Source organism: Podarcis gaigeae (assembly GCF_964106915.1).
Source record: "Podarcis gaigeae genome assembly, chromosome: 1".
Classification (NCBI taxonomy): domain Eukaryota; kingdom Metazoa; phylum Chordata; class Lepidosauria; order Squamata; family Lacertidae; genus Podarcis; species Podarcis gaigeae.
This window is the reverse complement of record NC_139678.1, coordinates 126151086-126166012: the sequence shown is the minus strand read 5'-3', so window position 1 is coordinate 126166012 and position 14927 is coordinate 126151086. Positions and strand designations below refer to the sequence as shown.

General features: G+C 43.7%; 1 protein-coding gene across 1 annotated transcript in view; it reads right to left on the bottom strand.

Annotated features, from left to right (window-relative positions):
- LOC310827711 (aldehyde oxidase 3-like) overlaps window positions 1-14927 on the bottom strand; it is a 74418-nt gene that overhangs the window by 13156 nt on the left and 46335 nt on the right. Inside the window, exons 25-31 of the mRNA XM_083704078.1 lie at window positions 14302-14493; window positions 9063-9290; window positions 6316-6411; window positions 5926-6054; window positions 3682-3756; window positions 2048-2100; window positions 1320-1434 (exon numbers count right to left, since the gene is read on the bottom strand). Of these exons, the coding sequence (XP_083560204.1) occupies window positions 1320-1434; window positions 2048-2100; window positions 3682-3756; window positions 5926-6054; window positions 6316-6411; window positions 9063-9290; window positions 14302-14493 (888 nt within the window). The remainder of the gene's footprint in view (window positions 1-1319; window positions 1435-2047; window positions 2101-3681; window positions 3757-5925; window positions 6055-6315; window positions 6412-9062; window positions 9291-14301; window positions 14494-14927) is intronic.

Sequence of the window (14927 nt, the reverse complement as noted above, 5' to 3'; positions counted from 1 at the left end):
TTAATTTCTAGCACATCAGAACATTTCTGAAGCCCTGAGCCCTGACTCGCCCTTTTGAACTTATGCTTGCAGAAGTCCCTGAATATGAGCATCAGATGATTCCCCCCACTGACCAGAACAAGGAATAATAATAATAATAATAATAATAATAATAATAATAATAATAATAATTTTATTTATACCCCGCCCTCCCAGCCAAGGCCGGGCTTAGGGCGGCTAACAAGCAATAATAAAAACAAGTTGAATGAATACAACTTAAAAACAAGATTAAAATACAACAATTAAAATAATGAAAGATTAAAATATTAAAATGCAGCCTCATCACAGGAGGAGAAAGGAAAAAGGAAAAAGAAAGAGGGGGAGGGAATCAAATTGGCTCCAAGCCAAAGGCCAAGCGGAACAACTCTGTCTTACAAGCCCTGTGGAAAGAAATCAGATCCTGCAGGGCCCTGGTCTCATGAGGCAGAGCGTTCCACCAGGCCAGTGTAGAAAAGGCCCTGGCTCTGGTTGAAGCTAATCTAACTTCCTTAGGGCCCAGGACCACTAGGGTGTTGCTATTTATGGACCCTGAGGCTCTCCGTGGGGCATACCGGGAGAGGCGGTCCCGTAGGTACGAGGGTCCTAGGAAGAGGGATGGAAACCAGAAACCTGACATTTTGATGTTCGGCCTCTCTCTTGCATTTGGAAAACTTGGGGTTTACTGTTGTGCCCCAGATAGTCCAGGGTTCCGACAAAGGAAGAATCCTATTCCAAGCATTATCTTGTAGGGAGAGGCCATACTCTAGTGCAGCCAATGGTCTGTCTACACTAGAACATATGAAGCTGTCTTATAAAGTTCATCCAACTAGCCCAGTACTAAATACTTTCACTGGCAGCAGCTCTCCAGACAATCTGCTACCTGATCCTTTCAACTGGACATTATAAGGATTAAATCTGGGACCTTATGCAAATAAGGGGTTGTTCCCATTGAGTTATGTCCTCCTCCAAAAAACATGGCTGTGATGACAGGGCCTGGTTCCAGATACAGTTTGTAATACTACCAAGGCACAAGTAAGAGTATTCTAGCTGTTGCAGTATATGGGCATCTTAAGCAGAACCCAGCTGTCCATTCCAACAGCAATTGAAGTTCTCCATCTCCAGTGGCTGGCTATTTATTCCTTTTTGATACACAGTCATATTGGCTGCTTTTCAAAACTTCTAGTGGCACAATGTTCCCTCAGTTAAAGAGCAGTTCATATCCAAACAGAGAGCAAAGGAGACCCATCAAACCACCCAGTGGCCTATGAATTGCCAAAGAGGAGGTAGTGCTCAGTTTTTACCTTATGATCACCTGTCAGGCAGTCAATCTCAACCTCTGAACAAGCAGTACCAAAAACGTAGTATGGAAATGCGTGGCCTTCTCCTGTCTTCCAGTCCATATTGGTGACATATCCTCTGATGGGTGGAGGGGAAGGAAAGAGTAATTTAGATGTTCGATTTCAGTTTTACTACAGCATGCTCAACAGAAATCATGTAAAAAAAAAAAAAGCCAAATTATTTGAACACTGTATTTTGCCAGCACAGGGTGGGAAGCAGAAAAAGAAACTGGCTGTGAGATGGACTACTCAATGACAGAATGGGTATTTTCCTGTTGAACCCTATCTGATTGTGGCAATAGACACTGGTCCACACCCCAATTCCAGAATCCTGGGGTTTATTTGATGCTATCTAACCAGTGCTTTTTCTAGAAAAAGAGGTGCTGGAACTCTCCACGAACGCTTTCATTGTTCTCTTATAACGGCAATGGCGGCCACCTGAAAGGTGCCAGAACTTAGTTCTTGTGAGTTCTGGCTGAAAGAAAGCCTTACATCTAACACTGGCTCCTCCGAAATAAGATGTGGTCTCCTGGAAAACAGTACAGCCCCTTGTTGTAACATATACAGTAAGTATAGTTGGCATCATGTCCACCATCCAAAGCTTGAGACTTAACTTTAAACTATCCAACCCCAATCAGTCTTAGTGGTACTCCAAAGGACAGCAGTTTAGGAAACGACGATAGATGCCTTACTTGAAGTAGCCTGTAGCTGAGAGGTTGATGCTTTCCGCATAAGCTTCCGTAATCTGCAAGAGGAATATCTTTAAATCAGATTTCAAAAATAAATGTGTACACTTACACGTACAAATGACAAGGAACATTCAGAATGAACTTTCTATCTCTGCACAACGCAGGCAGGATTTATTATTTGTCTTCCAGAGCTATATCTGCCTGCACTGAGGCTTCCTATGCTATCCATTCAGCCCCACAGAACTATAAACATTCTAAGCATCGCAGCAAAAGGTGGGTTGTCTCTTTTTCCTTTGCTGACTGACAGCTTGCAACCAGCTGTCTGCATGGGTCCTACAGTCCAGACCAGATTGGATGATCTTGTTTCAGCTTATCAGGCAGAGATATTATTGTCTGAATGTGGCCTGTGTTACATTGATGGGTAGGAAAGCCCATCACAGGCTGAAGTCCCTCTGTGTTTAAAATGGAGACAGCTTGTCCATTACGTGTGCAAGATCTCTTTTTAATTTTATTTATATCCTACCTTGCTCCAAATACAAGACCCCAGGCAGCTCACAATACGAATTAAAGCAGCTATGACCAAAACACAACTCAATGAATTTTTAAAAATAAATAAATGAGGCACCCTATTAAAACTCTTGAACACTGAAAACCATTTAAAAACACAATGATGAAAATGAGCAGGAAAAGCCTTATGAGGACTACTCTTGTTTTTTAAACTAGAAGAATCGTCCAATTTAAAGCAAGGATCTCTGAATTAATAAGGCATAACAAATCAGAATGAAGTACAGTAATCCTCAGCATGCAGTTTTACTGAAGCTAGTAGGAAGTGCATTACAAGATCAGATGAAGGTTTGCCAAATCCTACATTCTTTGCATTAAGGGACGTGGGGGTGCTGTGGTCTAAACCACTGAGTCTCTTTGGCTTGCTGATCGCAAAGTCGGCAGTTCAAATCTGCGCAACGGGGTGAGCTCCTGTTGCTCGGTCCCAGCTTTTGCCAACCTAGCAGTTCAAAAGCACACTAGTGCAAGTAGATAAATAGGTACAACTGCGGCGGGAAGGTAAATGGTATTTCCGTGCACTCTGGTTTCCCTCACGGTGTCCCATTGCACCAGAGGCGATTTAGTCATGCTGGCCACATGACCTGGAAAGCTGTGGACAAACGCAGGCTCCCTTGGCCTAAAGCAAGGTAGTAGCCTTCGACTGGACTTAACCGTCCAGGGATCCTTTACCTTTATTTTTACCTTACATTCTTTGCAAATATTCCATTAACAAAGCAGGTGTTAAATAGTCCTGCAGAAATGGGCTAGAGATCTACTGATAGACTGTGAACTGCCCTGTGATTTTGACAACTCTCCAAAAATACTGTGTTATGTTTTACATTGAATTTGGAACCAGTGCAAGATCTGAGATTGGACAACATGCTTAGATTTAATTTTGGTCTAGCTTAATCAGTTGCATTTTAGGTGAAAGTTTTGTTCCTCTTCAGATCTGGTAAGATGCAGTGCAGCAGGACACCTGGCTGGGGAAGGCTTGTTTATTTAGATTTGTAGCAAATGGAAAAAGGATAGTTTTTTTCTGAGTATGCAATGCAAGTTGGTTCATAATTCAGCTTTAAGATATAGATGGTGTTTACCCAATCTTCCCATTTCCCCTGAGGGTTTTTCTTCATTATTGGTTCTAGCCGCTTCCGGAGAATTTGGCAGGCATTCTGTGAAGTAGGGTGGCAAAGAAAGGTAAGACATATTAGTCAACAATAATGAAACCCAAGTTTCACTTTAAAATATATATATTCTCAGTATTGTACTCTAGGATTGGCACTTTTTCTGGCCTTAAACTTCTTTATAACATGGATAAATTAAATAGGCAAAGTTTCCTCAGCACAGGAGAGGAATCTGTCAAAAACAATTTTTAGTGCCATTGTTTATTTTTATTCATTTGTTTAAAAGATTTTGACAAATTCTTCTCTGGGTGGATACTGAAATTAGAATACATTTTCAAATGCAAAATCAAAGAAATACCAATTTCACTGCCAGGAGCAATAACCACAGATTGGAGTATTATAGCCCAGCATAAAATAACCACTCTGAAAATAATGTGCAATGAGAACTCTAAAAGAATAACTGTAGAGTATTGCTACAGATTACAAAATAATGGGAAGCTAGGGTGGAATTCATGAAGGAAAGTACAGCTAAGACAGATCTTGAGAATTGCATTTGTCCTTAAATATGATAAACAAAAAAGAATGGATATACCAAGTCTGGTAGTTGGTTCCTTCAAGTTTAGTAGTTTTACCTGCCCACACCTGATATCAGGTGGATGTGGCTAAACAGCCTCAGGGCCAAATGAGGAGGTCTGCAAGCCTCATTAAGGCCTGCAAGCTAAGGAGCCTGGACCACCAAGCCCTCTAGAACACTATGGTCCTTCCTGTTAGGATATTTCCATTCCACCTTAAAAGAGAGCAGGCTTTGTGAGTCACAGAGTCTGCGTATTTCCTGTTCACAGGATGTTTCTGTTGTTTCTATGCTTTCGTTTCTCTCTGTGCCTGAGCAGACCGAAGCAGGCAGTCATGTTTTTTCTTTGTTCTGACCAACGCTGAATAAACTTCTAAATAATGCTCTTCTGCGTGCATCTTTCGCTGTGCATTATCTGCTGATAGAGCGTGCATCAGCTCTGGAATGTCACAAGCAATTTTCTGGAGCTCATGTCGCTAATTGCTGATACTGCGTTTCTACGGGAGGTTGATGGACGTCCGGAGACGGCTTGGGAGCCATGATGGACTTTGTCTCCCTGGCAGTATCCCAACACTTCCTAGTAAGGCTACAAGTGAGTATAGGAGTAAGTCTGAACTCTCTAACAGCTAGAAAACGAGGCCCCATTTCAAATAAAGTTTGTAATGTTTAAATCCCACTGAAGCCAATTCTCCAATTTCAGTGGTTTTTTTTAATAGTGCAACCCAATACACGTCTGGTCAGATGCAAGCCCTGCTGAATTCACTAGATCTTATTTCTAGGTAAGTGGGCACAGAATGACAGCAGGACCTCCAGTGTGTATTTTTTAAGACTACAACTCCCATCACTTCTGACCACTGGCTATGGTGGCTGGGATGATGGGAGTTGGAGTCCAAAGAACCTCTGAATTGCTGCAGGTTCTTCATCTCTAAGCTACAACCTTAACAGCATCCAACACTGGCACTGTTATGTACTGAAGTTCTCACCCTGGGCCAGCAGGGGGATACTGTAGATAGTTATGCAAATGAAGGATCGAAAGTGACGTTCAGTGATTGGATAGTTTGTATGCAAATGAAGGATCGAAAGTGACGTTCAGTGATTGGCTAGTTACAGAAAATGGTTACTGTTGCATTCTAGTGGAGCTCTATATAAGCAGGCTGACTGAGCTCCTCAGTTCAGTTCTGTTCCAGCTTACAAATAAAGAGCTGCTTTGGAAGAATCGCTGTGTCGTCTGGTATGTTTGCCCACAACTTAACAGGCATCTGTTTACGCTGGGAAAAGTCAGTTTAGAAAACCAAAACAAAGCCATATTATTAAGTGATCCAGTTTACAGGCCTTGAGTTATCATCGTAGTACACACCATACATTTAAAGCACATGTAATGCACATCTTCCTCCCAAAGTATTCTGGGAATTATAGCATATTAGGGAATTGTAGCTCTGTGAAGGAGTAAAGTACAGTTTCCAATATTCTTTGGGGGGAGTTACGCTTTTTAAAAATGTATAGTGTATATGCAGCCACAGCGTGCCATAAGAAGAGAACATACACAGAAGTATTTTGAACAAACCATAACAATATCAAAATATCAAAAGCACCCTGAACAACAGGAAGAGGGAAATTCTCAGATAAACATAGCCACAGTATCTAACCTGGACTGCTTTCCCATTGACTTCAGTGCCAATTGATCCTGCAGTGACCACCGCATTAGGTATTGTTACTGAAGTTGTTTCATAAGGATGTATGTAAGACAATGGTATCTTCAATTCGTGGCTGGCAACCTTTTAGTTTAGAAAACAAAGATATTGACCAGGGCTTAACAGCATAACTTCAAACCAACAGGGGAAAATAAGATTTATGGTTACAGTTAGACACATACAGGAGCAAACTTGTTAGAAAATTAGTTATCTAGCTCAGAAAAAATAAACATTGAAACTTTTCTCTATTTTTAAAAACACAGATGTAAACTGGATCATATACAATTAACTAGCAAAGGAGTGAGTGGCTTTGTTTGTATGTAGGTGTTTGGTATTTTGTACTACCTGTAACATCTTGGTGTATAATCCTTGTCCCATTTCCACTCCACCATGGGACACCAGCACAGACCCATCCAGATAGATGTGGACCAGAGCTATAGCCTACAGAAAAATAACAAACTGATTATCCATCAAATCAAATCCTACTATGATTTGGTACAGAAAAACATTTCAGGAGCAAAGAAGATACCATATTTTTCGCTCTATAAGACGCACCAGACCACAAGACGGCCCTAGTTTTTGGAGGAGGAAAACAAGAAAAAAAATATTATGAATCTCAAAAGCCAGAACAGCAAGAGGGATCGCTGCGCAGTGAAAGCAGCAATCCCTCTTGCTGTTCTGGCTTCTGTGACAGCTGCGCAGCCTGCATTCACTCCATAAGATGCACACACATTTCCCCTTACTTTTTAGGAGGGAAAAAGTCCTATAGAGCAAAAAATACGGTATATCCCACAGTGGCAGAAAAAAGGACACGTTGATAACTGAGTAGAGCGCTCGAGCACAGGTCCCAGGTTCAGTCCCTTGATGAGAATTTGGGGTACTAGCAGGGGTAGGAAAGAACTCAGATGGAAAGCAGTTGCCAATGATGGTACTGACTAGATGAGATTTTGGTCTGGTATCTTAGGAGCCTTCTTGAAGCCAAGCAACAGGATAAAGAGAACTGTTCCTTATAACAACATTCTTCAGCTTTGAGTCCCTGGATAATGTTGGACTACAATTCCCAGCCAGCTTAGTCAACAATCAAGGATGATGAGCGCACTGAGAAATCTGTCATGTCTCTATTTAGTTCAGGTGAATAGTAAATTTCCAATTCTTTTTAATGGCTGCACATTGCGCCCTTGATCACATCCTTTATAAAAGGTAAAGGGACCCCTGACCATTAGGTCCAGTCGTGGCTGACTCTGGGGTTGCGACACTCATCTCGCTTTATTGGCCGAGGGAGCTGGCATACAGCTTCCGGGTCATGTGGCCAGCATGACTAAGCCGCTTCTGGCGAAACCAGAGCAGTGCACGGAAACACTGTTTACCTTCCTGACGGAGCGGTACCTATTTATCTACTTGCACTTTGACGTGCTTTCGAACTGCTAGGTTGGCAGGAGCTAGGACTGTGAAACGGGAGCTCACCCCGTCATGAGGATTCGAACCGCCGACCTTCCAATCAGCAAGTCCTAGGCTCTGTGGTTTAACCCACAGTGCCACCTGCGTCCCTCACATCCTTTATAGATGGGGCACAAATCCAAAAGCTGAAACAATTCCCATCTCTGAACTACTGGGGGGGGGGAATTGCCCCTGTGCTATTGTTAAAGCTATGTCTCACCCATGTTTAAAATGAATAAAAATACTCCAAATAAATAAATACTGTTATGAGTTGGGGGGGCAGAGCCTCCTAAATTCTTAGATGTTGCAATTGAGCTAATATTTGGACTATTAAGAGAAGATGCCAGCACAATGTAGAAATACAGACTATAATTGTTTTCCTCTTCAGGAGATGAGCTGCCATTAAGAAAGGAAGGGGAGCAGAGTGTTGTTGTTTAGTCGTTTAGTCGTGTCCGACTCTTCGTGACTCCATGGACCAGAGCACGCCAGGCACTCCTGTCTTCCATTGCCTCCCGCAGTTTGGTCAAACTCATGCTGGTAGCTTCGAGAACACTGTCCAGCCATCTCGTCCTCTGTCGTCCCCTTCCCCTTGTGCCCTCAATCTTTCCCAACATCAGGGTCTTTTCCAGGGAGTCTTCTCTTCTCAAGAGGTGGCCGAAGTATTGGAGCCTCAGCTTCAGGATTTGTCCTTCCAGTGAGCAGTCAGGGCTGATTTCCTTCAGAATGGATCGGTTTGATCTGCAGTCCATGGGACTCTCAAGAGTCTCCTCCAGCACCATAATTCAAAAGCATCAATTCTTCGGCGATCAGCCTTCTTTATGGTCCAGCTCTCACTTCCATACATCACTACTGGGAAAACCATAGCTTTTACCATATGGACCTTTGTTGGCAAGGTGATGTCTCTGCTTTTTAAGATGCTGTCTTAAAGAGCAGAGTACTGGGGCGTTAAGAGTGATTGACAATGCAAATACTGTCCCCTGTCCCCCCACCCACCACTCTGAGTAGTGGACAGAAGATTTGGGAGGGGAAGGTTGCTCGGGTTGCAGGGGCATGATGTCACCGCATGTAAAAAAAATTGTCCTTTTTGCATGAAGCTTAGGCTGCGTTTTGGGGAAGAAGCGTGGGGCCAGATGTCACGCGGGCTGGTAGAGGAGACAATGAGGTGGCATTTGGGCTGCCTTTGAATCCAGTGCTGTGCTCTCTTGAGATGTGATGCTCAGAACCCTTTCTTCATTCAGACTCCGGTTTGAATATGTATAAATAAACCATATTTCTTAAAGACACTACAGTCTCCGCTGTGCCTTGATTTTCCAATGGAAACACAAACCCTGCCAAGACCCCTGGAATCATGCATTGTACGGCAGAGATTGGGGTGGCCTGAACAATACACTGGGGGAGTGGGGCGATGACCTGCAGCTAGACAAGTTGGCAAGAGATCTGTGAATGGGTGTCCCACAGTTTATTTAATGGTAAGTGCAGATCTAGGAAGAGATGGACATTTGAATCGGGACTGTGGCACCAGAGGAGAGAAGGCTTAACCCTTTCCCCCTGTGCCATTGTACCCACACAAATTGCTGTTTGCCCTGTATGTTTCTAACAACTTTGACTGTTGTTACTCTGCTTTACTTTGTAGATGGGAGTATCAAAAAGCTTGCCTGGTGGTAATATGTGGTATTAAATCCAACCGAAAACAGCATAGGAATGATCTCAATCCCTTTCTTCTTCCAGTAGTTTTGCTTGTTAAATTCTTCTGCTGCTTTTCTCCTGTTGTAGTAACCAGACTTCTCCAGGCATTCTTTCCAACATGCGACAAGATTTGTAGCATCAACTTCTTCTTTGTAGGGAGTCTCAGATACTCCTTTGTACATATTCATCCACCGGACCTTTAAAGGAGACATGCACGACACTGTTATTTCATCCAAGTTCTTGTAAGCCAGAACATTATACGTTAATTACATACGCTGTTGTTTTCCTGCTAAAGAGGTTTTGTATTAAAAAAGTGTTGATTCCATAACTACAGTGGTACCTCGGGTTAAGTACTTAATTCGTTCCGGAGGTCCGTACTTAACCTGAAGCTGTTCTTAACCTGAAGCACCACTTTAGCTAATGGGGCCTCCTGCTGCTGCCGCACCGCCGGAGCACGATTTCTGTTCTCATCCTGAAGCAAAGTTCTATAACCTGAAGCACTATTTCTGGGTTAGCGGAGCCTGTAAGCTGAAGCGTATGTAACCTGAAGTGTATGTAACCCGAGGTACCACTGTATTAGGCAACAGAAACACACCATCACTGCTGTCCCAAAATCAAAATGAAGGCAATCTTACTCCTGGGCTGGAACAACTCACCCACACTTGTCTCACTGCTTTTATCTGATGAGACAGCATCTTCCAACACACCAGAGAATAGTAAGCCAGCCTGGGAGGCCTGGGGCAGGCCAGGAAGTACAGAGTGTTCTTTCTCCAACACTTTGCTGTTTCTTCCCCCTAGCAACTGCTACTTGAGCCATCTGAATCACTTGGCCCTAATGCATGGGTAGGCAAACTAAGGCCCGGGGGCCAGATCCGGCCCAATCGCCTTCTAAATCCGGCCCGCGGACAGTCTGGGAATCAGCGTGTTTTTACATGAGTAGAATGTGTCCTTTTATTTAAAATGCATCTCTGGGTTATTTGTGGAGCCTGCCTGGTGTTTTTACATGAGTAGAATCTGTGCTTTTATTTAAAATGCATCTCTGGGTTATTTGTGGGGCATAGGAATTTGTTCATTTTTTCCCTTCAAAATATAGTCCGGCCCTCCACAAGGTCTGAGGGACAGTGGCCTGGCCCCCTGCTGAAAAAGTTTGCTGACCCCTGGTAATGGAAGGACAGGCCCTGAAAATGTTATAGCAGGCAAACAACAGCATCAGGACTTTCGAAAACTAAAGCATAGCTTTCAAGTCTGGATTTTTAATGAGGAATTAGCACACCCAATTTTAATGGGTCTTTCTAACAAAACAGCCGGCAATCAGCGCTTAGTGAGCTCCCTTATAGAACCCAGCAAGGAGAAAGATGTGGACAAGACTAGAATTAGTTGGCTCTGCCTCTATCTACTGTTTCTGCCCTACCAGTCCCAAGGAGAACCAGGCACCACTGAAGCCCAAAGCTTCTGGCTGCATTCACAGTATCCAGACAGTAGCCTGTAAGAGAGGCCTGTGTACCCTCAGTCTGCATAACCAGCCCCCGATCTCAAAGCATAATGTCTATGTTTTAAATGGCAAGAGTGGCTGGAGAAGCCCAGCCAGATGGGCAGGGTATAAATAATAAATAATAATAATAATAATATTTTTTTTTAAAAAAATTCTTTTTATTAATTTTCACTTAAATAACCAAAAAGGAAAACAAATCAACAGTTACAACAGTTACATAAAACACAAAAACACAAAAAGAAAAATAAATAAATATCTAAACATAACATAGAAATAGCGTCAATTTCCATTACAGTTCTTTGTCTTCTCATTTATATCTTTATATCTTTAAATACTTAAATCGTTCCTCTGCACACCTATTGACTTCCATCCCTCCTGGTTTCAGGCTTCTTAATATGAGTAGTTTATTTCTCTTGCAGCTAATAATTGTAATGGTTTACACATCGTAAGATCTATATCAGTCCTGCTGTAGTTTTTAGGTTCTTATAATTCCCTTCAATGTATGTCATAAATTTGTTCCAATCGTTAATAAACTTTGTATTTTTTTGGTTTCTAATTTTTTGTGTCATTTTTGCAAGTTCTATAAATTCTATAAATTCAAATAACTTTATTTGCCAATCTCTAATTGCTGGGGTACTTTGACTTTTCCAATTTTGGCCAATTAATAATCTAGCGGCAATATTATTATTATTATTATTATTATTATTATTATTATTATTATGTCACTGGCAATTTCAGAACCTTTCAGCACATAACATGTGCCCCCAAAAGGCAAGTAAGTACTCCAAAATCAAGTAAGGATTGCTCCCAAAGTTAGCAGAAGTAGGATAATTTGGGGTGAAATCTACCAGCATTGCCTCACAAGTCTGTACTTTAAGTAACTATGAAGACTATTGTGTTGCAGAAGGAGTAGAAGAATATTTGCTGCTTCCGTAATGGTCTTTGCCACCCCTTTGTTCCCCAAAGTGAATTGCGCCCAAACTACCACAGTCCTGAGAAAGTTACCACATTTACTCGAGTTGAATGCACTATCAAATCTAATGAGCACCTCAGTTTTCATAACCTTGAAACCAAAAAACGCATTTGCTGTCTAATGTAAATGTGCCATTGAATCTAATGTGCACCTTAATTTTCGCAATGTAATTTGGCCAAAAAAGGTGCACATTAGATTCGAGTAAATAGGGTAGTTGACTCCAGTAAAGGACAGAGTCATAAAGATCTGGAGTGTTTCAGGGGGAGGGGATGGTTTAATTCTGATATGGCTTATATAGGACTTGAATGCCTGCAAACCATAGTTTTACCACATGAGGGAGTGTTTGTATAATCTTTAAACATAGACAATTTAAGTTTCTTCTAATAAACATCCCAGGTCACTTCCAGATGACCTGCTTATTGAGCATTCACCATGATTTGTTTGCACAAAGTTTTCAGCAAGGTTATATGATGTTGGCTGATTATCAAGCATTCGTTCTGATTTACTTGCAGGGAAGTTATATGACATCGCATCAAGCAATTGTTTCCACGGCAGTTTCCCATTCAAGAAAAGTCAATTTTTGAGGGGAAGCATGGGCGTAGCCAGTGAAATATACTCAGAGTCGCAAAGTGATTTCATGCTCTTTATTCAGCTCATAGTGGTGAGGAGGAATGAATGTCCCCTCAAAGTATCTGCTTTATATACATTATTTACACAATGGGCTGCACATGATTGGCTAATTCTGGAATTCTACTGTAAGCCAATCAGGTTGTGGATTCACTTATATCTGGAGCATGATTGGGTGGTTCCTGCCACCCAATCATATTGCTGCATTGTTCTAGGACCAATCAGACTGATGCATTCTGAATCCTATTGTTCTAGGACCAATCAGACTGCTGCAATTTGGATCCTATTGTTCTAGGACCAATCAGACTGCTGCAGTTTGGATCCTATTCAACTCAGTACATAACACCCCTCCCCTCTAAGTTCCAGTCCTGCCCGGGAGGTCGCATTCATAGTCCTCGAGGTACGCCGGCGGCCTACGTGTGTGTTGCGGCCTGGGGTGTTCCCTGGTCCGGGGTTCAGGTTCTGGCTCGTGTTCCAAGGATGCTGGCTGTGATGGGCCTGTTTGGTATGGCGCAACCGGCTCGCTCAGTCGTGGTTCTGGCTCCGGTGTCCTTTCAGCCTCGCAGGTCCTCTCTGTATTTACTGACTCTGCCTCTCCTGCTGGCCCCTCCTGCTCTATGGGCCTCACTGCCCCGCTGTTCCCTTGGGACTCCTCTGACCTTTCCTCCTCCTGGTTTTCTCCCGGGAATCGTCGCCGTATCTGGTCGCAGTGGCAGCACCAGCATTGCCCCCCATCCGTTAGCACCTCGTACGACACGGGGCCAGTGACCCTGGTGACTGTGGCAGGTACCCATGCTGGGCCTGCCCCAAAATTCTTTGCGTACACTGGGTCCTGGGTCTTGAAGGTCCGGGGGTTCCTGCCTTCCCCCACCACTACCTCATCCTGAGCTCTATCGGGGTGAAGGCGGTCCAATCTGATTGCAAGGCGCCGACCCATTAGTAGTTCAGCGGGGCTCCGGCCAGTTGTTGAGCTGGGGGTGCTGTGCTGTGCTAGGAGGAATGGGGCGCTGTCTGGGACGCAGGTGGCGCTGTGGGTTAAAGCCTCAGCGCCTAGGACTTGCCGATCGAAAGGTCGGCGGTTTGAATCCCTGCGGCGGGGTGCGTTCCCGCTGCTCGGTCCCAGCGCCTGCCAACCTAGCAGTTCGAAAGCACCTCCGGGTGCAAGTAGATAAATAGGGACCGCTTACCAGCGGGAAGGTAAACGGTGTTTCCGTGTGCGGCTCTGGCTCGCCAGAGCAGCGATGTCACGCTGGCCACGTGACCCGGAAGTGTCTCCGGACAGCGCTGGCCCCTGGCCTCTTGAGTGAGATGGGCGCACAACCCCAGAGTCTGTCAAGACTGGCCCGTACGGGCAGGGGTACCTTTACCTTTACCTTTATGGGCGTAGCTGGGGGGGGCAGGGGGCAGTTGCCTCCCCTAAATCAATAAAAAAACAATAAAAATAATTAACTAACTGAGGTTCTGCCTCCTCCCCTTACAAAAATCCTGGCTGTGCCCATGTTGAGTAGCTTTTTTTCTTTGCTTGTTCACAAAACACAAATCTACTTTAATCCCATAACCTGAATTTGCCAGTATGTGACTGAATCCCACCCACAGAATAGGAACAGTCTGGGAAAGTCCCTGATTAGAATAAATTTATCCCCAAAGAAGGAACAGAAACCATCCAAATACTGAATCAGGTGTGACCTGAAGCTTATTTTCAGTCTCGGCTGATATTTGTCAGGAGTTTGGGGGTTATGGCCAGGGACAATTGGAGGCGGCGGCGGGGGGGGGGGCAGGGGGGAGGCAGAAGATCCAGCTGGCTTGGTACTCAATCTCGAAGGGGGCCTAAAATTTAGACACTTGTTAATTTTTTTACATTTCATAAGCCAACTGAAAAGAAGCTGTGGTGGTGGTGGCCTTAAGGGGCATTTAGAGGGAAGAATCTGTTGGCACAGTAAGGGTTAAGCCCCCCTCCTTTCTGCCAATACTCTCCTGCAAGTGGAGATTCACAATTATTATTTTTTTGCAAATGCAGGGCTGGGGACATGGATTTGCCATGATAACGTGGTATTGTACCCAAATCACAGTACAGAGCTCCTCGCTCAGCACTTCCTCTGATCGTTCGTTCGTTTACCTGGTCATGTGGCATGCCAAGGTGATCTGCCACAGCTGCCACCCATGTTTCTGCAGTAAGGGCTGCCTGTGGGAATCCAAATCCTCGAAAGGCAGTGTTCGACGGCAAGTTAGTCTTACAGGCCCATCCACGGCTTCGGAAGTTGGGGATATCATATGCGTTGCAACTCTTTAGTACAACGTAGTCTATTACCTAATGCATGGGGATAGATAACAAACCTGTTAATCACGAGTACTGCGTCTTATGGAGCTGAATGTGGCAAACAACTGAATTGTGCATACGCCTGGATGCATGTACACTCATATTTCTTTATCCACAGAACAATCCAAGGGCTTGGCTACACTGGAGTAAAATGTACACATGCCATTAATGTATGGGTGTCCACATAAACAGCCTCCGCATCTCAGTATTGTTCCAGTATTGTTTCCCTACTTTAAATGTGGGTCGTCCCCCCCAATTCTGGCCATTTCCCAACCATCCAAGGGATGAATAAACCCACATTTAAAGAAGGAAAGTTTGGGATGGGGAGGACATCATGTGGCTATCCCTTTATTAATGTAGGCAAAACAAGTAGGTGCAAATTCACATTTTTCATTCCAGTGTGAACACAAGCCCCAAGACTAAAG